Here is a 25,447-nt window from a genome sequence, read left to right as displayed (position 1 = left end):
TTGTTTTTCGCTAGGGTGGTTTTTTTATCAATCACCGTAATATGTTAACTTTGAATTATCATGTATGCTACAGAACAAATAAAATACTTCAATTGAAATGTGCTCAACCTCTTAATTTAAGATGTGTTGCAGCAATGAATTCCACAAGTTAGCAACTATAATGTTAAAAAAATCCATGTCTTAGAGACAAACCTTAGACTGTTGCAAAGAAAGGAACTAAATTCACTTTTTCTTATTCCCAGAGTAAGCCCAAGGAATGAATTTTCATATTATTTATGAGTTTAACAATACTTCCTCTTGTACTTTTTAAGTAGCAAAACAGGAGGAAATACAATGTAGCTGTATTGCACCCACTCTGGTAATCTTTCCATTTGCATTTCCTGACTTTTATTTTTAGTTGTTCAACTTCAATGGTACATGAACAGGAGGGGTTTTTGCATTGCATTCAAAAACATTTTTAAGTATTTTGACAAACAAATGTTAGACATTTTAGCTAGCTAATCTCCTGCACTACTTCTCAGCAGGTTATTGTTTCTGGATATATATTATTTACCTTTTGTTTGTTTCCCATGGTGGATCTGTGCCAAAAAATCCAAAATAAAATTCAAGTATTGCTTCAAAGAAAACTCAAAGGCAAAAGTGACTTTAGAATATCAGAAGGTAAACCAACACTTAAGTATGCAATAAGTTAAAAAAATCACTGCCTCCCGATAGGAAAAGTCTTATAGCAGTTTATTTAGTGGTAGACTTACAGGTTTTACTAAGTCCAGCTTGCAAACGCTAACGCAAGAAGTGTGACTGTAATAAAACTAAACCACAATACAAACATGGCAGTAGAGGCAAGGCTCCCCTCCACCTCAGGGCTGAAATATCCCATTTGGATTGTACTATTATCTTGATCTTAGGCTTGCCTGAACTGTTCCATCGCTGGATGCTATGAGTTTTTATCCCAAGCTATGCAAGAACTAGAAAATCAACCTGACTGAAGGTTCATTGCTGCTTCCCAATTAATATGCCAGAAGGTCTGTGTGACATTTCTATGGAATGTCTCCATGCTCTTGGGACTGATGATTCAGTGCAGAGCTGCCTGGAATTTCTACAAAACTTCAGCTCTCCTCACTTCTCAAATAGCTTCCTTTTACCAGCCTGTCAAACTAAACTAAAAATAATTGCTTTGTGTGCAGTAGCAAGGGAAAGGATGGAAATTTCACAGCACAATGTATTAGACAGATGACTAGAGAGAAGGAAGCTGCATTTTCAAGAGCAGCATGAAATATATCTCCCAATATATCTCCCATGTTTAATTTTCTTCTTTTCTGCAACTAGAAAAAAATAATGCCAAATTTTAAGGTGCATAGTGAGTAACACTGTAGCTAAAGGAGTATGCAATTAAGATCTCTGCAAGGTCAAGCTGATAAAATTTGTTCAGTGTTTGTCATAGTTTCACGAAAGAGATCAAGGAAAAAGCTGTATTTAGAACAGGGCTAGTAATAGGCAAAACAGACGTGAAAGTACTGGAAGTCTCAAACCAAATGTAAGACCACAGACTAATTTTGGTTTTCACAACACTGCAGAGTCTCAAGATTTGCCTCACCGTATTTAAGGGAAAAGACTCATGTAAAGAAAATGAATGCCTCATCACACCTCTCAAAATCCAGCAACTCTTCTCACAGGCCCACAGATAGGAAGGTACTCACCTATCTGCGTCCCGTGTGCAAGCAATTCTGCTACAAGTAATCCTCCACAGGGACAAAGACAAGTGAAATCCTGGTAAGAAGCAGTCAAGGACCTTGCAAACATTCTCCCCACGTGAGCTATTTCTTTGTAAACCTATTTTAAACATTTATTTATGACAGTAACTAGAAAGAGGGAGTCTGCATTCAATATAGGCAAACAGAACAAATGGACAGAATTTACTGCGTGAGAGAAGCCACTAGCACACTCAGACACTGAGGAAGACATGGTATTGACTTCTAAGCTCTATTCACGTTGTAAGAACCCACTGCATTAAAGAAAATTATTTTGGGGAATGCTGGGTAAATGCATTGTACACATATTATATGTGACATGAAATTATATACTTTAAGTTCCCTCACAGGCAATTTCAGGTGGAAAGAAACAGAACAATTTTATTAATAACTTGTACCACATTTAATTATATATCCAGATTTTTAACTTTCCAAGATAACAACTATGCTGAGAAGGACCTGCAAAGATAACAGAAGCGTTGTTGAAAAGGAACCGAGTGGAATACTTTACAACCTGATACACTTCAGAGTCATTAGTGAATGATACATTAAATCCACTAATAACACAAGATGCATTGTAAAGCTGCTGAACATAGATATAAAAACCAAAAGAATCTACAATATCTCACACCTAAATTCCTTTTAATTTCAGGTATACAGGATGATATAATCAGAGGGTCAAAAGAAAATTATGGCAATAAATGAATCTAAACAAAAAAAAAAAAAAAAAAGAGGGACAAGGGAAAGTAACAAAAAGCAACTCAAAAGGAGTATCTTCCAAGAAGAAATTATGTCTTTAATCATCTGGAAAGAACTATAGACAAGTTTCACTGAATAGTAAGAAATTCTTGGGTCAATATTTGATATATATTATGGCAGCAAGAAAAGATCAATGTATATGATTTTCATTTGCATAACCTCACGTGGGGAGAAGGTCATTCTACTTTTAAGGAGTCTGTGTTCATTACTGAACACAAAAAAGGATTCAGGAAAAACACACTAAATTTAGATCAGAGTGTATTTTAGAAGATGACATTTAAAGGTTTAGGTATGTAAAGTTTAGTAAAATACCATCTTGTCCACAAAACCATCCAAGATGCATAGTTGAGATGCACGCACTATAGGAATGTCAGTATCAAATTAGGATCAAATGAATAATTTAAAACTAAACAATGTTTTCAACTACATCTTTCTTCCTCTATTTTGAGGAGTTCTAAACAGGCCAGAATATTCCAAACTTCATAGTTCTAATTGTCTGTGTTTAACATCTTCCTTTGAGTTAGTTCTTCAGGGTGGGTGTTTCCTTCTACCACAGATGTGTAACCTCTGTGTACAGTGACTTCATTCACCCTCTTAGTCACTGGCTTTGCTGTCCCTACCTGTGGATTGATAAAGTCTTCTTTCTCTGCTTCTGTCTTATGCTTTCTTGTTGCATGGAAATTTACCATAAATCCTGGCACATTGAGTTAGCTTATTTTCTGAAAAGAATCCAAACTAATTTGGTGGTTTCTATTCCACTGCTAGAACATACAATATTAAATTCTGTAAAAATCAGTTAGGGTTATGACTGCTTTTTCTGCCAGCCAAGTATGGCAGCATTTGCACTCTTTTACTATGATGATGGCAGAAGTGCTATAGCACCAGCAAGTCTGCATTCCTACCGGAACTGCATTGCTCCTGTATTGTCTATCAAGAAAACTGGTACAATGCGTATAATCAGCTATTTAGTTTGTGTGCTAAAGAATTTTTTCTGATTATGTAAACAAAGTTTTAACTAAAAAGTCGTGTTTGTTCAGTCATTGTTAGCATATGTTTTACTGTTCCAGCTTTCTTGGCACTTAAGAGTGACAATATTTTTTGGTGCTAAGGAGCTGGAAGTTTTGGCTTCCTTCACCTGTACCTTGCTAATACACAAACATGTACAAAAGCTGTTTGGAGTGTATAAACAGACATTCCCTGAAATAACTCTTCATCTCTCATCCTTTTCTTTACATGTACCCATTTCAAAAGGGTCTTTTCAGCCACGTAGCATCGTCCAAGGAAAGTGTCTCATAAAGAACATATGAGCAAACCAAACCAGATTAGAAAAAAAACAGCCAATATCTGGGCACAATTACATGAAATATAACAATTAAAACACAATTTCAAGGCTAAAACCAGAACACCATGGATATGCTGTTGTAATCCAATACTACCACTTATAGTCACCAGAATAAGAGGCTCTAAAATGAAATAGTGTTTCGCTGTTCATTGTCTGTAGCATGGCCCATTAGAAAGAACATGAAGCCTGGTTTCACATGCCAAATCAAAGGCAGAAGCACAAATACAAATACATCATATGCTTGAGACACTTAATTGCTTTGTATCCTTGTTTTCATTTTGATCCCTGTCTTATGTAGCCAAATGGCATCTATGATTTAGAAACAATTCTAATGGTTCCTATATACCAGGAAGAACACAATCTTCTCTTCAGCTGGCAGAAAAAAAGCCCGCCAGCTCAAGACAGGTAATTGTACTCATTCCATGGGAAGTCATGCTGATGAGAACTGCATAGATCTCCTACTGAATGCATAGGATGGTTCCAAAACCTCATGGTTATCCACACAATTAAATAGTGACAGCTCTAGCAAGTCAACATCATAAAACAGGACAAATGCTCCTGACTAGATAATAATCTCTGCGATCCAAAAGGATTATTTCCATCGTCATACTAGCAGACTAAGCTGCTTCCCAGTCATCTCTAACCTATTACCTTACAACTCACAAATTCAGTGGTACTTTATACTCAAGCCTGCTAGCCTAAGAGAAGAGGTTGAAACTCAAGAGCTGCCAGTGCAAACTCCAAGTCCTAACCTGTGCAACTCATTAACTGCTCCTGTAATCATTCTGTATAGGTCAAGTGCTGTTGTACTGTATTTGAGTGTACAACAAACACATGAATATATACTTGTCCTCTGGTAAAAGTGGGAATATGAAATGTCACAGACACATACAGAGAGCAAAATAACCGCATAATATTTTTTGTATATGCCCAGAAATGTAGACAAACGCCTTCTATTTGCTACATAAACATTTCAGCTTCTGACTGCTGGGGATGGTAACGCCAACTGTGAGCTGGCTGAAACAGAAGCAGCAGCAAATCTGCCTCCTTCATCTTGGCATTCATGGAGGTGGAAGGCTGGCAGGTTTGCCATTCATAGCATTGGCAGGAAAACTTGACAGTAAGGAGCAGGAAAAGAGAAAGGCTCCACCTACATGAGAATCCCAAAGGACAACTACACTCAGGGAGAATAAAAAAAAAAACCCAAAAAAGCTATGCTGAATTTCATAGTTGACAAGGCTTTCACCTCAATAAAAATTAGAGACTTAGTGGATCACTGTTGTTACCAATTTCCATTTGGAGACCACAGTCCCTCAACTCAAGACTTCAGTACTATTCAAAACACCAAATAGAAAGATGCCAGTAGAACCCTGCTACCTTAATTCCTCTCTTACTCCAGTCACTACAACTACTAGCCCTGACTACCCACGTTACTCATCAGCAGAGCCTGTCAAGGACCTACTGTTGATTATAACTGCAGAAAATCCTTCTCATGGCTCATTTTTTTTTTTTGTAATTTCACACCCTCTCTGCATCTGTTGTCTACACCACAGGCTTTCCAGTAAACAAGCTGAGTTCTTGCTACCTGCCTAACAAGACTACAATGATTTCCTCACCTATCTAGTGTTCTGTGCCCATGTATAGCAGTTATGTACTATTTACTACTTCATGCCTCTACACATGCACCCAGAAACAGATATTCACGATTCTCTAACTTTGCACAAATAAATTCTTCCCCTCTCCCCATCTTCCCTATAATTAGTCTGCAGTTGTGAGTGTGGTAGGTCTCCTAGAGCTGTAACAGTAATAGTAACTGATTCTATGGTGACTCGTGTCTGCAGGAGCAAAACTGCCACTTAATAAATACACTTGTGATACGAATCCAAGTTCTCAGTTAACAGCCAGGAAGTGAACACAACCTAATTGTGAGGCAACACCTAAGTGAGGAAACAAAGCCAGGACAAATCAGGTTCGCAAAACTTGCCTTGATTTTGACCTGGCAGAAATAGCAGGACTCTGTATCAATTTTCATATCTTTATTCAACAGTGGAAAGGGGAAAGGCAGAAGACTAAACACATAAGACAGACATGGAGAAAAATTAGAACAATTTAGGAATACAGTTTGAGAAGATAAAACAGCGGCTTTTTAAAGAAAAATATTCACAGGCTTCAATAATTGCAAACGGGGGTACAGTGTGGGACGAAACTATGCAAACTCAATAGCAAAGAACCAAAACCTATAGCTGCAACTCATAAACCTATAAACCTATTCTAATGACACATGGATATTTCAACTCAATTTATCAGAGACACTTATCTCTCAAAATAAACTAGAAGTAAAAACTGAATAAATTACTTCCAGAACCTCTCTACCCCACCCACATCAATAACTAAGCCTCTATCAAAGCAACTTTTATCTAGAGGTGCCACCGTATACTTGCATTATGCTTGGAGCACCATTTAGAAGAGAGACACACATAAAAGAGTAGCAATATGCAACATTAAAAACCTCGTCCTTGAATGACTACAATCTCAGCAGGTTGATACAGCCTGAACAGACACAATACAGTAAGTTTTCCAAATACTCTTTAACCCCAACAGAAGGGCTGTATTTACAGGTTCATGACCCTTACGCCTCGAGGGAAGCTTGGCCAGGAAGGCTCCTTCTAGCAGAAATGTCAAAATAACCAAGAAAGGAAATAAGGATTAGCTGCCACTCTGTGGAATGAAAGCACATCTGCATTGACAAAACCTTTTGTATCATACTCTGGAGAGAAATGGAAGAAAAACAAGGGGTTCTTTGAAATACAAAAAAATAAACGAGAGCAAAAGAACAATATATCAAAGTGATAACACAGTTTTCTTTAGTGGTCTTCAGAAAAGAGAATGTAAAAAGATACCTAGAAAAAGTCTGGGTAACAAAGCAAGCACAACATGAGATCAGGATGCCTTAGGGTATCTACATTTAAGTCACTATGCTGAAGCAAGCAGCCAAACTTTTCAAGACTACAAAAAAACTAGTGAAAGAATTCAAACAACTTGCTCTCCCTCAAAGCCCCCAGCAACCCGCTCATTTAACATCACTGTGCTTCAGAGCATGGGTAAAAAGGTGACAGTGTCAGGCTGTTCCAATGCATGTGTTAATTCCAGATTGCACACTGGTCATCAAACAGACTGAGCAGCAGGGACAGGGGACTGGACTAGCTGAACCAGTTTTGGTTGGGCAGACCTTTTCCCTGTTTCTCTCTTCTGAGGTAATCACCTCTGAGCACCACAAGTGGTTCCACTATCAGTTACTATGTTCTTGTAGCAAATACAGAATGGTTACAACAGCTGGCTTTTACAAAAACTGGCTTTTCAGTGCAGTTATGATTCTGTTTAATTCAAACTATCCATTGCCTCAAATTAGCAAGCGATTGTGGCAACACTGTGATTTCCATTCAGTTGCTAGATTCCCCAACAGGGCCTAGGAAAAACTGAAAGTTTGGAAAACTCTGTGATTTGGCTTTGACTAAACTTATATCCAGCGCATTTCCTTAAAAACTGACACTGAATGTTGCTAGTAGAGGGCCTTTACATCAGCTCCATGGTGGTAGAGATGGCCATTCGCCAAATACAGGCTTAGTCATGAGAGCCCATTCCTACATCCCTTAATAATATATTATTTTCTTACAAATGAAACACCTTAAATCATTACTGCTTCCTATAATACAATAGATGCTCTTAGGGTCTCAACTATGCCAGGGCAATCCACAACTTGTAGCTGAGATTCAGCATGTGCCCGAAAGTATCACGTTCTTCAACTAACTCTGATCATATGATGGGAAAAGTAGAACAGAAACACAGCTTTCTTTTTTTTTTTTTTTTTTTTTTTTTTTTTTAAGAAAGCCTGACAATAAACTCTATTCTAAATTCTATTTCTCTTTCCTACAGTAACCTCCTGGTACATCCTGGACCCTTCTTTAGTCTGCAAGTCTCCACCTGTGATCTTGCATATAAAACCTCCATTCTCAACATCAGAAAGAATCTCGGACTGTCGCATTATGTTCCTATTAGGATTCTCAGGTATTTTTGAGAAGCAAGGTGAGATACTCTATATACCTCTTTCTGCTTCCTGCACAGCCTTCTGGCACATCAGCCACTCCTCCCAGTTTTGTGTTACCAGCAAACTTACTTGAGGGTATGCTCTGCCCCATCATCCAGCTCATTAATAAAGGTGTTAAACAGGACTAGACCCAGTGCTGAGCCCTGGGATATGCTGCTAGCTGCTGGCCTCCACTGCTAGTTGCTGGCCTCCAACTAGACATCCTGGGGCTGACCAATGTGCTCTGGGCCTGGCCATTCAACCACTTTTTAATGTGCCTCACTGTCTGCTTATATCCAGCCCATACTTCATCAGCTTTTCTATAAGAATCTTACGTAAGACAATGTCAAAATCACCATATGATCCTGTATGGTTAACAAAAAAAACCAAACCTCCAAACAGTCTGTTTTTCAGACTGCTAACTCTGTTGCCATGGTCACAAATTACCATAGTAACCATTAAATACATCTGTATTTTTACATTAAAATTGCTTCTATTTCCACAGAATACAGATCCAATTAAAAGAAACTACTAATTCTTACCAAGAAATACTATAAAAATCAGAATATAAATTAGGACAATCCTATGGAAGTACACAAACATGCAGAAACTGATTAATTGTTAAAGGGCCGTGGAGAAATAAATCACAAACATTGCCATTTAGACCTGCTTCCTGCAGCTAGAAAATGTTTTGAATGAATGATGGAAAGATTTGAGGACAATTATTCTCTAACTCTAATGTCTCAGCAAGCCATACTGGAAAGTGGCTTGACTAGAAAGCCCAGCAAATTTATATATCCTTTTAGTCAGGGGTTAACTGCAGTATTACTTCATATTTCTCCATTAGAGCTCCAGTTTGTTCCCTCCCTGCCTTTCAAAGCAGGACTTTCATACATAGGAAATATTGATGTTCAACCTGTCATAATCCAGCTGTTGTCAGAGAAGTCTCTGCTTACTCACTTTCATCAACTGTATGTTATGCTTATACCCTCTGGTGGACAAAAAGGAATTCACAACCCTCCCTATGCCTTACCGTGCTAACAGGAACTTTGTCATGAAAACCTTGAATCTAAACCAAACATTGCTATGCAGCCTCAAATTTCTGCACTTCAACGAAGGTCCCCAGTCTTCTTCACCTGGCTAGATCTGTCTCCAGCTTCTCCATTTTCTTAATGGGCTTTCACTGAACCAGCACCATCTCATACGTAGTTCAGCATGCCTGAATTTAGACATGAATTCATGGTCACACGTCAAAATGAAAATTTAATTCATCTCTATATGCCGTCCACAACATCTCAGAAATAACCTAACAGAGGAATCAAAAGTGAGGAGGCCATCAAATCAGTGCTTTCCCCAAAAAGGTGGCAGCATGAATACAAAAGGTTTGTATTCAATACTAGGTTTGACAATCAGGATAATTTACCTCCTAATTTTATAAAGTCTCAAAAAAATTCAACTTGCTTTCTCTTTGGTAAGTTACTAAGTATTAGTTACAATAAAAACTTAGTTCCCTTCCATGCAAAAAAATTAAAAGCTTGCTTTGCTGCCTGACTCTCCTCCCTGACCCGCTGCAAAGAACACGACTGAATCCTCTATCTTCGATAAGGCAGCATAGCAATGCATTTCTGCTGCTGCCACAAATATTTCAGGTAGCCTCAGGCAGTTTTATATTACAGAAGACTTAGAACTTCTGCTCCCTTAGAATTCACTCACTTTTGCAGTCTTCCCACAAACGTTACTTCTAACATCATTTGGCTAAAAGCAGACAGAACGCTCTTGTCCAAAGCATCTGCATAAAGAATATTCCCGATAGAATCCACGGCAACAAAAGGGAAATATGTCAAACTACATTATTGGCAATTATTGGCAAAGATTCAGCCTGGGACTCCAGTCTTAGGCCTTGTTATGTAAATCATTTTACGACTCTAGGTCATAGGATTAAATATTGGAAACAGGCTAAATTTCATCTCTAGAATACAGTAAAATTTTCATGCTACCAAAGTCAGCAAAACGGAAACAGTCCCTTGCTTTATAAGAGAAAAAATAAGAAACATAATTGGGTCAGGAAAAGATACGAACGGAGAAACACAGCACGAAAGTAACAGGTTTTTTGGCAAGGGGTTCATGGAAAGGTTATAAGCAAAAAAGCAGCAAAGACCTAAATCTACCTGCAAAACTGCAGGAAAAAACCCACCAATTTGCCACTGTTTCTTTTCACTTCATATTGTTTTGATTCCAGTTTTCACCAGAAATAGAACACTGGCAATTCTGACATAGAATTCTACAGATAGCTACACTCTTATACACAGCTAAGTCCAGCATTTGGTTCATCCAAAAATGTGGGCTTTGGGAGGATGGGCAATTTCACAGATGAAGGAATCCTCTGCAGCTTCCTGCTGGTGCTTCCCCAGCATAACACGTTTACTATAAGGTGATGTGAGATACTTGATATTCATCTAGTCCTCCCTGCAGATTAGCTGCCTGCTGAGGTAAAATTCAAATGTTATTGTTCTGAAGTGATGAAAGGTTCAAGAATCTCTAGGCATGTAGCTCAAGCCTGACTTAGAAAGATAAGACACAGAAAGCGGCGCTGTAAGAAAAAAATCAAGCTCTGATCTGTAGGGAGCAGAGTTTAAGTATTGCTTGAGGACCAGAAAGTCAGCAGTGTTTCCTGCACAACTCTGTATTGTACACAGCCCATTTTCCACTTAATTCTATCTCACAAGACAGGTTCTCAGCTGCTATAACAGTTCATATACTGTTCAAACAAACTGTTCTCACAAGTTACTACTCTGCACACCTCAAGATCTCTTCTGAAGTCTCTAGGCTTCTTAACACCACCTATAAATAACATAAGACTGAGTTATGTTTGCAGTGTCTTGTAATAGTGCCAAATTCCAGATTAAAGGTGACCAAGAATCCTTTCTTTTGCTAACACTAAAGCACACCCCCACACAACATATGCATTTCTGCCCATATAGGCTCTTAAACATCGAATTCAGCAGGCTCCAGACCACACACTGCACAGAGGAACTCTTGGGCAACTGGCTCTAGGTGGCCCTGCTTGAACAGGGAGGTTGAACCAGATCACCTCCAGAGGTCTCTTCCAACTCCAACAACTAAGATCCCACGGGCTTGTAAAGCTTTGCAATACTTTGCTGGTTTTCCACATATCTGACTTTACAGGTCAACTCACCAAACAGCACCACAAGATGCTTCAGCCAAGTGGCACATGACATTCTTAGAGGGTAAGGCCAGAAAAGCTGCAGTACTAACCAGTTACACAGAGAAATGTGATTCAGCATCTCCCCAGCAAGTAGCAGAGTAACGTGACAATACACTGTCCCCATCAGAAAGAAGGGTAAAGAATACTTATTTTTTTACCCCCCCTAGATTTCTCTCTTAGGCAATAAGCCACTTTCCAGCATTACATGCAAGTTTGGAAGACACATAGGAAAACTCTGCTCAATTCCACATCTGCCCTCAAGCAAACAGTGACACTTCACAGTTAATACATAAGCCTCCTCAATGCAATGCTATGTGCAGATCAGAGAACCAGCAGAGTATTCCACAGTTACTCCATGTTCCTCCTAAGGCACTATATTTCCTGCTGATTAAGATGGCAAAGAATAAACAATTTCTGGGAAGTCAAGGTTCTCTAGAAATCTTGCTCTTCAAGGCAGAAATGACCTGGCTGTATATTGTGAGGGAGTTGTACTTTCAAGAGGGACATAAAAAAAGAAAACCCATCACTGCAAAATGATAATGAATTGAAGTCGACTCACCAAACTGGGGAAGTCATAGCTTACCCAGAACAAGCTTTGCAATTTTAAGAACACCAGTATCTCTCTCTCTTAATGCAACCTCTACCTAAAAAGGAAGTTAACATAGTCTAAAAGAAATCAGTCCTGCAGACTCTGAAATGTAAGGCTGGAGAATCAGAAACTCAATAAAGAAAAGTAAGAAATTAAGATATTTAGTTGAAGTGTAGTGTTTAAAACCTAACAGTATATTTTCTATATTTTCCCATTTCTTATGCTCTATGGAGGATTCTGCCAAGCAAAAGAAATTTCTCCCTTATATGCAGCAAATCATTACGTTTCTCAGAAGGGAAACCTCATTTCACCATTTTCCTTTCTAACAGCAGAACACTGACTCTCAGTATTTTAAAACATGGAGGTACATTTCTTTCCAAAGGCAGTCATGGCTTCACTTTGTATCCTGTGGTACTAGTATTTTAGGACAATTTTTAGGCACAGGTCAACATATATGAACCACTCTACCCCATCAACTTCAGGTACCATTTTATCTTACTGTGTTTCTCTTTGTGCTCAGGCATATTAGGAAAGCGGTATGAACACATACTGAACACAATGAGTTCTACTGCTAGGTGAAGATTTAACAGTTTGCTTAATTGCACAATGAAGCCCACAGATGATACAGAGGAGAAACTACATCCCAGCATTTCCTGCCGAAAACACTAAACAACAGCTGATAAAAGCATTTTATCAAAACGGCACATTCAGCTTTCTCATTAACAAGAGAATTTCTATGCAAGACCATGCCACCCAATGCAGAGCTCGATCCAGAAACTCCGTAAGAGGTCAGGTGAGTGGCAGTAGATCTGCAGAGGCTCTGATCAAGCAAAGCACAAATCTAGCAGCCACATTTGTACTGGGAGAAGGAAATAGCATCCCTGCTAAGACATTGTTCTCGCTCTGGTTAAGTTCAGCTGCATAAAGTCATCATCTTCAAATCACACACTAGATGATAGCCCCTAACTCAGAATCTGTTACAACTAGAAGTCACTTAATCCCCCTGTACAAAAAAAGTCAGAGTAAGACTGATCCATACTTACTCATAGGCTAATGATACGGAGCATCAATGCTAAGTAAAAGATACTCAGCACAGGACCTAGCTCAGGAAGACAAAGTTAAATCCAAACGCCAAACCTGAGTCTTGAGAAATCCTTCCTCTGCTTCAAAGCAGGAAGAGTTACAACAAATGAACCAATTTTAGAAAACATTTGGGAAAGCCACTGTATGAAAACCCAAGTAATCCGAGACTGTCTAAATGCATGCACAAGGAAATGGCATGCAGATCAACATAAGAGGAGACTAACTAATCCTTGGTTTCCAAACCAAGTGCCTCACAATGTTTTACATAAATAATTCACTAGGAAATTTTTAGCTATAAAAGAAAAATAAAAATTCAAGAAATGTGGTCACGGAAATGACATACTTGATATTTTGAGAATAATGCTTGTATCTTGTTCAGTACAGTAAAAACTAGGATAGCAACTCCTCACAGCAGTACAGATTTTTATCCCTTGTATGGGGAGAGGAATTTCCTTTGGAAACAGAAAGAATTCCTGCTCCAGGACACACCTTTGCACATACTCATGAGACACATATACAATATTTGCTAACAAACTAAAAAGAACAGAATATTTTGGTGGGGTTTTTTTTTGTGAAACTAAAACCTGAATAAAAAAAATTCCACTGGCTTCTGGAAAAGGTCTTTTGGATAATTTAGGGCAAGTATTTCTGAGAAGATGTAAGTTTCTTTAGTTAATTCGTAACAATTTGCCATCAAGACAACAGGAAACAAGAAAAAAATCAGTCCTGATCTTCAGCTTTACAAACTTCTGAAGGACTATGCTTTACGACAGAAATACTTGTGGAATGTTATTTGCAGAAGTGCTTCTATACACTGCCAAGAGCAAATACTGGGCTCCCTGATGAATCCACTGTAATTTCCAAAATATGACAGCAACAGACACGAGCAAACACAAATGTCTGCACCTGGCGCTAAGAATGGTCTTGAGCAGGGAAAGAGGAGACAAGTTCCTTTGATGACCAGTTTCAGTAAAGAGTAGGACTATCAGGTATTCATTCAGACAACCATGTGCTCCTCCATCATAGATCTCAACAACGGGAAATCTACTTAAATTCCCACTGACTGTTGGTGTGTGTACAGGGATTCTCCCCTTAATGTTCAAACGATTAGAATCCACTATGGCTTGGCATGATGCAAATTTTCTCTGCAGAGCTGCAATTTCATTCCCACTATACATATTCTACATTCAGTGTAGTTTTGTCCCAAGTGTTCCATATTGCTCACGTCTCAGGACATTGACAAACATGTCATGTGGTCAGACAGAAAATTTGTGCAAGGACTGCAGCAGGATGAAGCAAGAGGACATTAATCACAGTATTGTGTCCTATTCCCTGCTTTTTATCCCATGTAAATGGAATCCTGGTATTTATGAAATTCACACATCAGCTATTTATCAGTTCTCATGCCCTGAGGACTGGATCTCCTAAAGATGAAAGGTAAGGGCTTCTGAAATTCTCAAGTATGCTCACAGACTATATTGAGCCAGATTCTCCCCAGTCATCTGCTAGAACGAAAGAATTTGTCTTAGTAACAAGCATCAGGATGACATGGGAGTCCAACCACTAAATGTCAAAGCAACAGTCTCCCTGCCAACTTCTCTCACTACATGGGATTTGCCTCACTCTGATGCTCTCACAGGAATCAAAGCGAACAACAGAACCTGAAATAAAATTCAAGCAGCTTCAAAAAGAGCAAAAGTCTTATGGATGCCCAACCTTCCTTCTCAATAACTCTTACACATCTGTACCTACTCCACCACATGTGCATATACATATTTTCTTCAATACTCAGCTTCTCAATTACCTCTCTTCACCTTCCACAAAGAAAATAAAATAAACCAAAACCCAATCTTCATCTTCTAGCACCAGTAACGTAAATCTAGCACACTCCTCCCACAAGCTGGTCCTCTATGTTCAAAAGCACTTGGCATACATCATCTCAGTCACCTTCTCAAAGGGGATGGACATGACAGGTATGGTCCATTCTTAAGGAGGATGAATCGCGGTGGGCACTTCTTAACAACACACAGCTGCAAAAGAATACCCAGAGCAAGACATGACATTTTAGGGTGCCATCCACCCCTGAGGTACCCCAGTGTCTAACAGTTTTCCAACTTCTGTGCAATGGATGTCTCTAACCCTAGTCAGTTCAAAGATTCTTCCCAACTAGGGCTATACAGTAGGAATTCCAAAGCAACAGGCTATGTACAGACATATCAGCATTCCCTCCAAAAGAGCGATGAAAAGGATGCATATCCTCTACTCCATTTTCTGAATCCCAGACTCCCCATTGCCTTGGAATGAGCTCTACAAAGCAGTATCTGTTATGTACATGAATCTCGGCTCCCTTCTATTGGGGAGCTTCCCCTCAAAAGTGACAGGCAAATCCCAGGACAGAGACAGGTGCTGGGGAGGGGGAGGTCTCCTTAGGATGACTCGCCAGAAGCAAGAGAGCCTACAGCTTTCTTCTTAGGGCGGGTTTTCACACTTCTTACTGGAAGCTGAGAAGAAAGAAGAGAATGCATCATAGGTTAGTTTAACACGTGAACATCTAACAAAGACAGACAAGAATGCAGAGTTGAAAATACGACAAAACAACTTCAACACAGTAACCCCATTCACATCACCTGTTGTTTCAAAAAGGCTATTTGACCATTCCATTTGGTTTTGGTTAGTAAACAAATCACTCTGAGTATATCCATCAAACAGCAACCAGGAAAGGGAGACATTCTAATACAGGACAAGTGTGATATTAAAATTGAAGTCGGCTGTCTTGACAAAAGATTAGAGGTAGCAATATTTCTAGCTGGCAACATTCACGTAACACTTCACTGCCATAACTGTTCTGCTTCTTGACTCCAATCCAAATGCTGTTCTTTGAAAGACAGAGAAACACCTTGAAATAGTTTGCATACTTTACCCCCCGCCCCGTGTCTTTCATTCCAAACAATGGCAAGAAGAATGCATCTATGATCTATGATGTATTCAGCCCTTCTGGGCAACCTCAGAGATCTCAAAGACCTCCTGCGTCAGAACCAAAGATCCAAACAGACTGAGCACAAAACCCAACACGCCTACAAAGGGCATTATCCAAATTTCTGTATTCACAGTAAACAGCTTAGAGGAGTCGTCACTGCCTTTTCACAATTTCGCTTTAAAAAATTCTAGCTAGGAAGCTTGGAATCAAATTTTGTTCCTCTTGTTTCCCTCCTACAGAAGAAAGCGGAAGGGTCAACTCGGAAGTAAGCCTTGGGAATTTAAAAAAGATCCAGGCTGATTTAAAATGCATCTCTGGACATACGTGTCCATTCTTGGAGATATTTAAAAGCCATCTGGATGTGGTGCTGGGAAACTGGCTCTAAATGGCCTTGCCTGGGCAGTGTAGTTGGACCAGATGATCTCCAGAAGTCCCCTCCAACCTCAACTATTCTGTGATTTTGTTACAAGGAGTACTTAATTACATGCAAATGTGTCCTGTTCACTGTAAAATCAGGTTAACAGTAAGACTTAAAATGATGCTCTAGACAACTGTTTTCCCCCAAATTATTTAATATTTAGCCTAAGAAGCTTGACAATGTAAACCAGTCATATAGCACTCTATCTTAAATAAAAACAAAAAATAAAATTAGGACACCAAGTGGAAGCACACTATTAGGACCCCAACTTCACAAAAAGGGAGAAGCATCTTATCACATATAAATCAAACCACAAGAAACATTCAATAAGAGTCAAAACCTGGAATGCAGCACCTGAAAAAGCATAATCTACAAAACACATCAACTGCTGAAAAAGAGACTGCTAAGCTAAAATGGCTCTTGGACACAATTGCATGTAATTTTGTGCATGGTTTTTGTTTTTATAATAAGAATATATGCAATTCGTGTCCCATCTGAACGGCTGTAAATATCCTGGATCATCAGTCATATGGAGGGGACATGACTAGTGACCCAAATCTGAAGGCAAAACGCTAAGGTGAGAGGCTGCAAGAGGGATGCAGAGTGGTGTGGAGGCGAAATTACATTTTCCCCGTATCTAATATGTAGAAGTTCAGGAAGGCTCTTAAGAGGGCACAGAACCATTGGATTTCAGATGAGAAGAAAGTGTCTGACAGGGATAAGTGTCACAGTAGTATTACATATTCAAACTGTAATGGACAGGAGAGAGAATTTAGTCAACAACACGTGTTAAACATGTCTAATGCCCCACCCTTCAACACAAAACTCGAATGCAAAACGGGGCCCTGGCTTATGACAGAGGTTTATAGGCATGATAAAAATACAAAAGCCTGAGACTAGTACAGCAAGTAGATGGCAAGATCTCTGATGCTCAGCTAGCAAAGACTTAGTCCAAAACATGTTTTATACAAACAGCTCCTAAATGTACTGAGACTATGAAGCCAGAGCTTTCCAACAAAGCTCACAAATCAATGTCCGTGCTTGAAATAACTTACACGCCAGCTCACCTCAGCTTTCGCTATCTTCTTAGGAGTTTTAAGACTCTGGCTACGTTTAGGAAGTTTATCTCCTACATCTTCATCTGATGGGTCTGTTCTAGTCTCTGATGGAGTTCCATTAGACCTCTGTGCCACACTGCTCTCCTCTCCTGAAGAGTAACAGGAAGCTAAGGAATAAGACAGCAAGTTTTAGCAAACACTTTCGAAAAAATCACATGAAGTCTAAAATGGCCCATCCTGAAGGACCACATGAAAGGGAGATGTCAGCAATGCTCAAGAAAGATAAAACAAAAAGTACAGAGATATGTTAGCAGGTAGGAAAGGACCTGGGAAGACACGGCACATTCTTCCAGATAATCTGGAATCTTGTAGTCCTCCTAAGACCTAACGCACGAAAATCCCAGGGAACTCCTCCTCCCCTCCTGGATCACCATATGAAGCCTCACACAATGGCCAGCAGCAGTGTTCCGTACCTGAATCCTCAATGGTTTCTAGAAGACACCCACCAGAGGGGTGCAGCTGCGGCTCATGGCTTCGCATATGCACAGCATCTTCATCCCGGATCAGAGTGAGATCCTGCATGCTGAAACTTCGCAGCTTCTCGGACAAAACTCCCTGGCCCTGAGAGGATATAAAAATTAAGGTCAAGGGCACTTCACCTTCACCAAAGTCATCTCACATGGGATGACTCAGAAGAAGAGGAAAGGTACCCTATTCCCCACTAGGCTACTCTGAAAAAATCATAAAAGGGCAAAAGAAAAGCATGCTCCCTAGACCAACGCGGAAGAGGTCACAGCAAAATCCATTCCATTCTCCCTACATTTTTCATGAGTCAAAGGATGGGATTAACTGCAAGGCAAACTGGGGGAAAGGAAACAGAGACTGTTGCCAACAAGCCTCAGGACCCCTAGCAGAGGAATAGCAGTAATCGCTGGCACACAAAACTAAAATGATGGAAATTCCCTGAATGTTAAAGAAGGTGTTGCTTACCTTTGCAGCTGCAGTAACTGCTGCATTGGCAGCAAGGTTTAACCCTCTCTTGCCAACTCGCATCATGGTTTCATAGCTCTTGTCACGAGCCTGAGTAATGTACTCATCAATTTCCTAGGAAGGCAATGTGGAACACGGCATTTATCTCCTCCTTACAAACATGACCAAAGTCTCCCTACTATAACCCTTAAAAACCCAAAGCTCATCTGGACGCTTTTTTCCATGCTACCTGCATCAGCTGTCGTTGATCACAGAACTGCAGTTTCTCTGTTACTTACAGAAAGCCTGTAAATGCAACTTTTTCCTAAATTACACTATCTCCAATTTGTAACAACTGAAACAAAGCAGTCATTTATATTGACCATGTGAAAAAAACCAACACTGCTACAGAACATGCTGCTCCCATCATGATTCAAAAAGCTTAACTACTGGCAGTGACAATAAGGGCTCAGGACAATGGGTTAGCCAAACACACTAAGCATTAGGCAAACTACTGGCTACATTACACTCTCCAATAAGCCACAATATGACGTTGTCAGAGACAGAACCATTCTACATCCACTAACATCAGCATAAGCATGATTCACATGTTTCAGCTTTTACTGTGGCATAACCAAACCAGAAGCCAGTCAGCTCCCAGACAGGTCAGTATTTGCTAAGAACAAGCAAGTACCTTCTCCTTATTGGAGAGCGTTGGGTGCACAAACTTCCTGTAGAGGACACTGGAGCCCTTGGTGTAAGGGGATAGCAGCCAAATCACAAATGCGATTTTCAGCTCAAAATAAAAGGGAAACCTAAGAGAAAAAGGGAAGAAAAAAAAAAAAGAGAGAGAGAGAGAGAGAGAGATATGGAGAACTAGAATCAAGATCAGCACAGAGACAGATGGAGATATATGGTAGAGAGCAGCATAGGCAAAAAGAGCAAAGGCAAGATAAAGGCTCAGAAACAAAAGAACTGATGTATCAGGTCAGAATAGCAAAACCCTCTTTGGAATCCTATGACATACCTTTTTCGAGTCTCATTTAGTCTTTCATCCATAGCCATGAAAACTCCATAAACAGGGCATCTCTCAGCCCTGCAAACACACCAAATTAAAATCTGATAGCTACTCTCATCATTCTGACGTTTTCTCAGAGTATCCACTAGATGTTAATATCACATTAGCTTCCCTCTTATTTTCCAAAGTCTTCAACTATATATCTCAATAAGCCTCAAGTTCCTGCTAAGGCTGATGGCTCACTTTCTGAAACTTCCAGTAAGGACTTCTCAGATGAGACACAAACGGAGAGTCAGTGCAAATGACAAAGAGGAGGCAGCAAGTCAAGTCTTTCACCCCCAAGCCTTACTCAATAAAGTCTCTGGGAAGATACAGAAGCAGAGATTGAAACGAATGAAAACTTTTCTACAGTCTCTATTAGCAGCACGACACTTCTGTTTTCAGTGTTCATTTCAAGTATGTGAACAAGCCAAAGCTCTCCTACTTTTTAGATCTTTGTCTGCTTTTCAAAGTTCACGGAGGAAAAGGCAAAACTTGTGAGTGCTTTTGTAAGGCATGTGTAGCCTTTTCATGCTCCTTTGAAAGACTGCAACTCTTTACTATTATTCCTACAGAAAACTATACAAAGGTCCAGCACTAAAACAATAAAGAAACTGAAGATATCCTGCTCCAAAGTCTGGATGTAACATTGTTACAATGATTTGTCATTTTTTGAGGCCTCCATATTGCCTAGCATGACACAGCACAGGAAGGATTAAAAACCCGCTTCCCTCGACTCCGTTCCACCACAGCCTCACCAGTAGAAGTCAATTTCAACCGGCGAACCACCACTCAGAGCACAACATACATCTGATCTGCTTTTCCAGACAAGAGGCTTGCAAAGCAAAAGAAGCCCCTTCCTGCTACCATGGGGTTTCCTGTGTGCCTTCTAGACCACCATTTCCCAGAAGTTTAGCAGTTCGCATTAACAGCTTCTCAAAAATATGTTATATTACAAATGGATGAAGATCCTCTTACAGATATGGTACATTTATCCTAACTGTCTGCAAGTGCAGGAGATGAAACAGCTAATATGGCAACTACTACCCACAATATCTACAAACCCGCAGACTCTTCATAGGGATTGAAAACTCCTAAAGGAGAGACAGTTTATTCTTAGCGTTCTAACACTCCTCCTCTCTTCTCTACATAAAAAAATAAAAACAAAAAAAGGAACTCACCAAGAAAGAATAATGTCTGTGAGTGTTTCTGCAGTGGTGAAAAAGGCAAACACAATCCAATACATCATCCACTTCACCTGAAAAAGAGCGGTCACTCAGAAGACATACATCAGAACCCAGAAAAAAGTGAAATGTCTTGTCAGTAAAAATGGCTCATCATCTCCACACATTAAGATGACAACAACAACAAGGGATTTATAATCAGTAATGGAGAGGATCACATACCAAATGGTTCATTACTAAATAGATAAATGCATACAGATACACTGCTACACTGCCCTGTAGCAATATCATGATAAAATAGCAAGAAGTTCAAAATAAGCTATCCAAAAAGAGTAAGCAGTTCACTTTACAGTCTTACACATTTTATAAGTTATAATCTTTCGCACATCATGATTACTGTAATAAAATATATATGTACACACTCATTAAGTTTAGTTTCAACTCTAACCCTATATTTTCTTGATTTAAAGTTTTTTTCTTGGGAATAAAAAACCCAAAAGCAATAAATATAGAATTTTGGTCTAACTCATTGATAAACATTCTTCACCTCGATCATTACTCCCAGAAATTACACGAGCATTTCCCTTTTCTTTTAAAATAAACACTCAGTAGGAGAGCTAAGAAAGCAAAGATCCACTTTATCTTCTCATTTAAGGCCCTGAGTAGTTTACAAATGGTACTTTGTGTTATTATGGCACATCTGTACACCTATCATCTATCTCCCTTCTGCCTCATGCCCTTCTCTGAAAAAAGAAATTTGTTCCAAAGCAAACATAAAATAATCCCCCCAAAGCACACACACTCATACTTTGCTGGTTTTGAAACAATTCTGTCAGCTACAGACAATTATTCCTAAAGAGGAATGAGCTGAATTACAAAAATTGCTACCCAAAAATTCCCAACAGGAAAAGAGTTGATAGGAGGGAAATTGCCAATTTTCTGTGCTGTCAAGAAGTAAAAATAAATATAAGCAGCAGGTAAATGGAAAGAAGAAGTCATCTCTGCTAAAGGCAACTTAACACTCCTAGAGTCATCAAGAATGAGAAAGCAGAACTAAACCGAATTAAGAAAATTCCACATTTAAAACCCACACATTAATCCATATATTAAAATTGCATTAACAGATTAGTGACAGTCTTTGTTACAGCAAATGGGGTTATAAAATCAGATGTCTCCCCAGACTTGCACGTGTTAGAAAATTTGATGATCTGTTCTTGTAAGACCCTCCAAAACTTCCTAAAAAAAACCCAACAAATTTATGCTGTCTCCAACCCCTCTAACGCAGTGGATGGTTCTGAAGATACTGGTTAGTAGCCTAGACTATTTCCACTTTGTGCAATCTTTTTCACAGCAGAAAGTAGTAAAACTTGTATTTTGTGTCTCTCTCTTGCCTTTCCCTCCCCTCCTGCCCTTTTATCACCAGTTTGGACAGGACCAGGTGTCATTCCTCCAACTTTTAAAGCAATTCTATTAAAAGAATGGTTAACTCTTCAATGCAGTAAGTCAGCTCTTGCATGAAAAAGTGTGAGAGTAATGACAAATCAAACATGGCCAACACGGATCTTAATGGGCAAGAGATTTCTAAGACGCTATATACTAGTAAATCTTCCTTCAGTGTTAGGCAAAATGAAGGCTATAGCAATAAAAGCAGCTAGCAGACACATGGAGATAGGTAGATATATATATATATATATAACATAATGAGGAATATGCTTTCTGCAAAAAAAAAAAATTAATCTCACAAATGCAGCAGAATTCTCAGAAGGCTTCCATCAGCTCTTGCTATCGCGCTTTCATTAGGGTGCATGGAGTTACTACAAGGCCTAAACACTCAAAGAAACTAAATTGTCAAGGATAAAAAGGAAGGAACTCTTGAGGATTAACAATTGGTTAAAAGAGAGGAAACAAAGGATAAAAATGAATGGCCATTTTTCACAATGAGGAAAGTTACCAGTGGCATCCCACAGGAATCGGTGTTGAGATCTGTGCTGCTCATCTTCATGGAAGATCTGGAAAAGGTTGTGAATAGTAAGATGACAAAATGTGTAGAAGATACTTTTCTATCCAGGGGATTAAGCATGAGTCAATTAAAGAATCCAAAAAGGATCTATACTGACTGATCTCCGGTTCACAATTTGTCACTACATGTCATTAAATACAAAGTGATGAACCTGCACTGCCTGTTTTTTCTTAGCAAAAATTTTCTGGTTGCATAAATTAGCTGTGCCACTCGGTAGTGGTCACTGCAGACTCCCTGATGAAACCATAAACTCTGTGCTCACTAGACATTTTCATTCTGCTAACAGAATGCTCAGGAGTATTAGAAGAGGAACTGAGAAGAACAGAAAACATTGTGTTGTTACTGTTTAAAGAAACTGTGTGTTCACACCTTTCATACTGGACACAGGCCTCTTCACCTCTCTCTCCTCTTGCCACCCTTCACCCTATGCTCTACAGCCAAAGATAAAAAGAAATACAGCTCTTAAATAAACTAGAGGGATCCAACATCTAAAAGTACCTTAAGTACAAATGACGGTAAACTAGAAGAGCAGAAAGTGGAGAGGAAGAATCACTAATTTTTTTTCTTATGATGTTTGCAATCCATAGATTACAAACGCCTTCAAAAATTGAGGGTCAAACTGGGCAGTATTTTTTCCTTCAGTCCTTTAAAAAGGAGTCAAAGTCTTTGCTGCTGAAGCTGATGATCACCAACAAAAGCTAACTGCACATATGCAGTCTCTCCAGCTTGCGCCAAGAACCTAAATAAACTAAGTAAACGCAAAAGCATAATTGGAATGTAGATGAAGATGACATGTAAAAAGAAAGAAATCACTTTTAAAACTGTCTGAGCTACTAGAAGCTGTTTGTCACAGCTGCTCAAGGACTTACTGTACATTTGTATCACAGTGGGGGAGAAGCGTAAGTTTGCACTGTACATTCATGCTGCTGACAGACTGCTGTGGTAGCTTGGTCTGTGTCAACTCAGTCTTCAATACACCACGTTCTCCAGCACAGACGCTATTGCATGATCTTTCTGCCCCACCAACGTTGGTTCTTAAGCACTATGACTGCAGTAACACAGACACCACTGGCTTTGAAAATGTGCGGTGCAGCATTCAAGTTTTCATGACTTTTTGCATGAAGAACAGTTTGAACAGACATTGACCTACTCTATGTTTAACAAAATTGAGTTTTCCCCATCTTTCCACTTATGGTGAGAGGGAAGAAGCCCTCCAAGACAAGTGAGTTAGACAGACAGCAGTCTGTTTTTTCTTTCCCCCTCAAGTTCTAAACAAAACAATTTATAACACTGAAATCTGAGTACGGTTTAGGGTGCAAAACACTGCATCGGTTATGAACACCTCCTGATTGTTCCCATTTTGACTTCTCTGATGAGACCAAAATTTAAAAAAAAAAAAAACAAAAAAAACCAAAACCAGAACGAAGGCGCTCAGCCAGACGTTGAGGTCTGCAGAGCTGCCCACTATGAGCTAGAGTCTCTCCTTGACTGGCATATCAAAAAAACAGTGGCCTGGATTTTAAGCCAATACACAGGAAAAGACTAGGCAGCTCTAGAGAAGGAAGCAGCATGACAGAAATAAAGGACTATATCCTGCAACATTTATCGTTGGCGTGTCATTTTGTAGAGAGCAAACAGAGCAAGCTAGGCGAAGAGTCTCTTGACTGCACCACAAAACAGCAGTGACAAACAATATCCTATTCACCCAGGTTACCACTCTTCTCCATCAGATAAACACGAACTCATCCCATCCATAAGCCAAAGAGCTCCATTGCTCGGCCCCTCTGTAAGATGACGACACACTACGTCACTAAGAAGCATTTTGCGTTTTAAATACAGTAATTGTAATGACGGCGTCAACAGAGATGGAGAAAACGATTCCAGAAAGAAAAGCAGATGAAGCCTTGACCAACGGGAAACGCTGATCACGAACGAGGTCGATAGGAAGACACAAACCAAGGAGAATTACTCAGCCTTTTGGAAGAAAACAAAAAAAAGTCCTGAAAAGCAGTAAAGGACAGGAAAAGCAAGGATAAAATCAGAGGACAGAACTCGTCCCGGACATTCAGAGGCTTCCAGACTGCACCGCTCCCCTCGCTCCCCCTCCCCTCGCAGCCCCAGCACAAGGCGACCCCCACTCACATATTCCTTCACGTTCTTCGTCTTCACGGCCTTGTAGGAGGAGTACGCGGGGTATAGGGTGCCGAAGAGCAGCCTGCGGGGAGACGAAACCGCTCAGCGTCCGCAGCACGCCCCGCACCGCCCCCAGCCCCGCCGCGCCCCGCACTCACACCACGAGCCGCGAGATGATCCAGGAGACCATGGCGGCTGCTCCGCGGCTCCTGCGGCGGCCGCGGCCCCGCCCGGGGGGAGGAGCCGCCGCCCCGGGCCGCAGCGCGCGCCCCGCCCGGGAGAGGCGCGGCCGCAGCGCGGGGCGGGGACTGCGGAGGCCGAGGGGGCTGCGGGGGGCGGAGCGCGGGGCCGTGGGTCCGCGGGGTCACGGCGATGCGACCTCCTCAAATTAGGAAAACCAGAAGAGCGAATTCGCTTGACAGTGGCTGCGGTCCTTGAGCCGAGTGGAAACCCCGGAGGGAGGCACCGGGGCAGCCCCGTTCCTCGCCGAGGAGCCGTCGTGAGAAGAGCGCAAAGAGCCGCTGGAGAGGGATTCTCTCGTGAACGCGTGAACCGAACCGGAATGAGCGACGGCGAAAACCGCCAAACGTTGCCAACTTGGCATCACGCGCTAAAGCTGGAAACGCAAATGCCTCCACAGACGATGACAAAGAAGCTTTTGTCATAGTCTGTCTTTGGATACGAATAGCCACAAAGCGATTACATAAGGGACTGCACAGTTCACACCGCTGATGGCGGAACTGCCGACAAACAGGGTAAAAGGAATCTGGGCTCACACATCCAAGTCATGCAACCACGTA

At 40.3% G+C, this 25,447-nt stretch overlaps 1 protein-coding gene across 7 annotated transcripts; it reads right to left on the bottom strand.

The window, feature by feature from the left end:
• Positions 1-715: 715 nt before the first annotated feature.
• REEP2 (receptor accessory protein 2) lies at positions 716-24,918 on the bottom strand. Of its 7 annotated transcripts, XM_054079951.1 has the most exons (10): positions 24,806-24,869; positions 24,657-24,729; positions 22,446-22,503; positions 20,492-20,568; positions 19,281-19,349; positions 18,948-19,068; positions 18,275-18,388; positions 17,758-17,905; positions 17,294-17,451; positions 716-15,332 (listed from the first exon to the last, which is right to left on the bottom strand). In XM_054079951.1, the coding sequence occupies exons 3-10, from the start codon at positions 22,494-22,496 to the stop codon at positions 15,258-15,260; spliced, it is 813 nt and encodes a 270-aa protein (XP_053935926.1). In that variant the 5' UTR covers positions 22,497-22,503; positions 24,657-24,729; positions 24,806-24,869; the 3' UTR covers positions 716-15,257. The 7 variants fall into 7 exon arrangements, with proteins under 7 accessions (XP_053935926.1, XP_053935922.1, XP_053935928.1 ...); XM_054079947.1 differs by lacking the exon at positions 22,446-22,503 and having other exon boundaries at positions 24,806-24,918; XM_054079953.1 differs by lacking the exon at positions 19,281-19,349.
• Between the last annotated feature and the right edge of the window lie 529 nt (positions 24,919-25,447).

Source organism: Cuculus canorus, chromosome 14 (genome assembly GCF_017976375.1).
Source record: "Cuculus canorus isolate bCucCan1 chromosome 14, bCucCan1.pri, whole genome shotgun sequence".
In the NCBI taxonomy this organism is placed as follows: domain Eukaryota; kingdom Metazoa; phylum Chordata; class Aves; order Cuculiformes; family Cuculidae; genus Cuculus; species Cuculus canorus.
This window is presented reverse-complemented; position numbering and strand designations above follow the sequence as displayed.

Excerpts from the sequence above, each read along its gene's own strand:
- REEP2 (XM_054079947.1), bottom strand. The coding sequence starts at position 24,837 with ATGGTCTCCTGGATCATCTCGCGGCTCGTGGT. Across the intron at positions 24,730-24,805 it reads ATCATCTCGCGGCTCGTGGT|GCTGCTCTTCGGCACCCTAT; the intron begins GTGAGTGCGGGG and ends GTCTCCCCGCAG. Across the intron at positions 20,569-24,656 it reads CGAAGAACGTGAAGGAATAT|GTGAAGTGGATGATGTATTG; the intron begins GTGAGTGGGGGT and ends GCTCTTTTTCAG.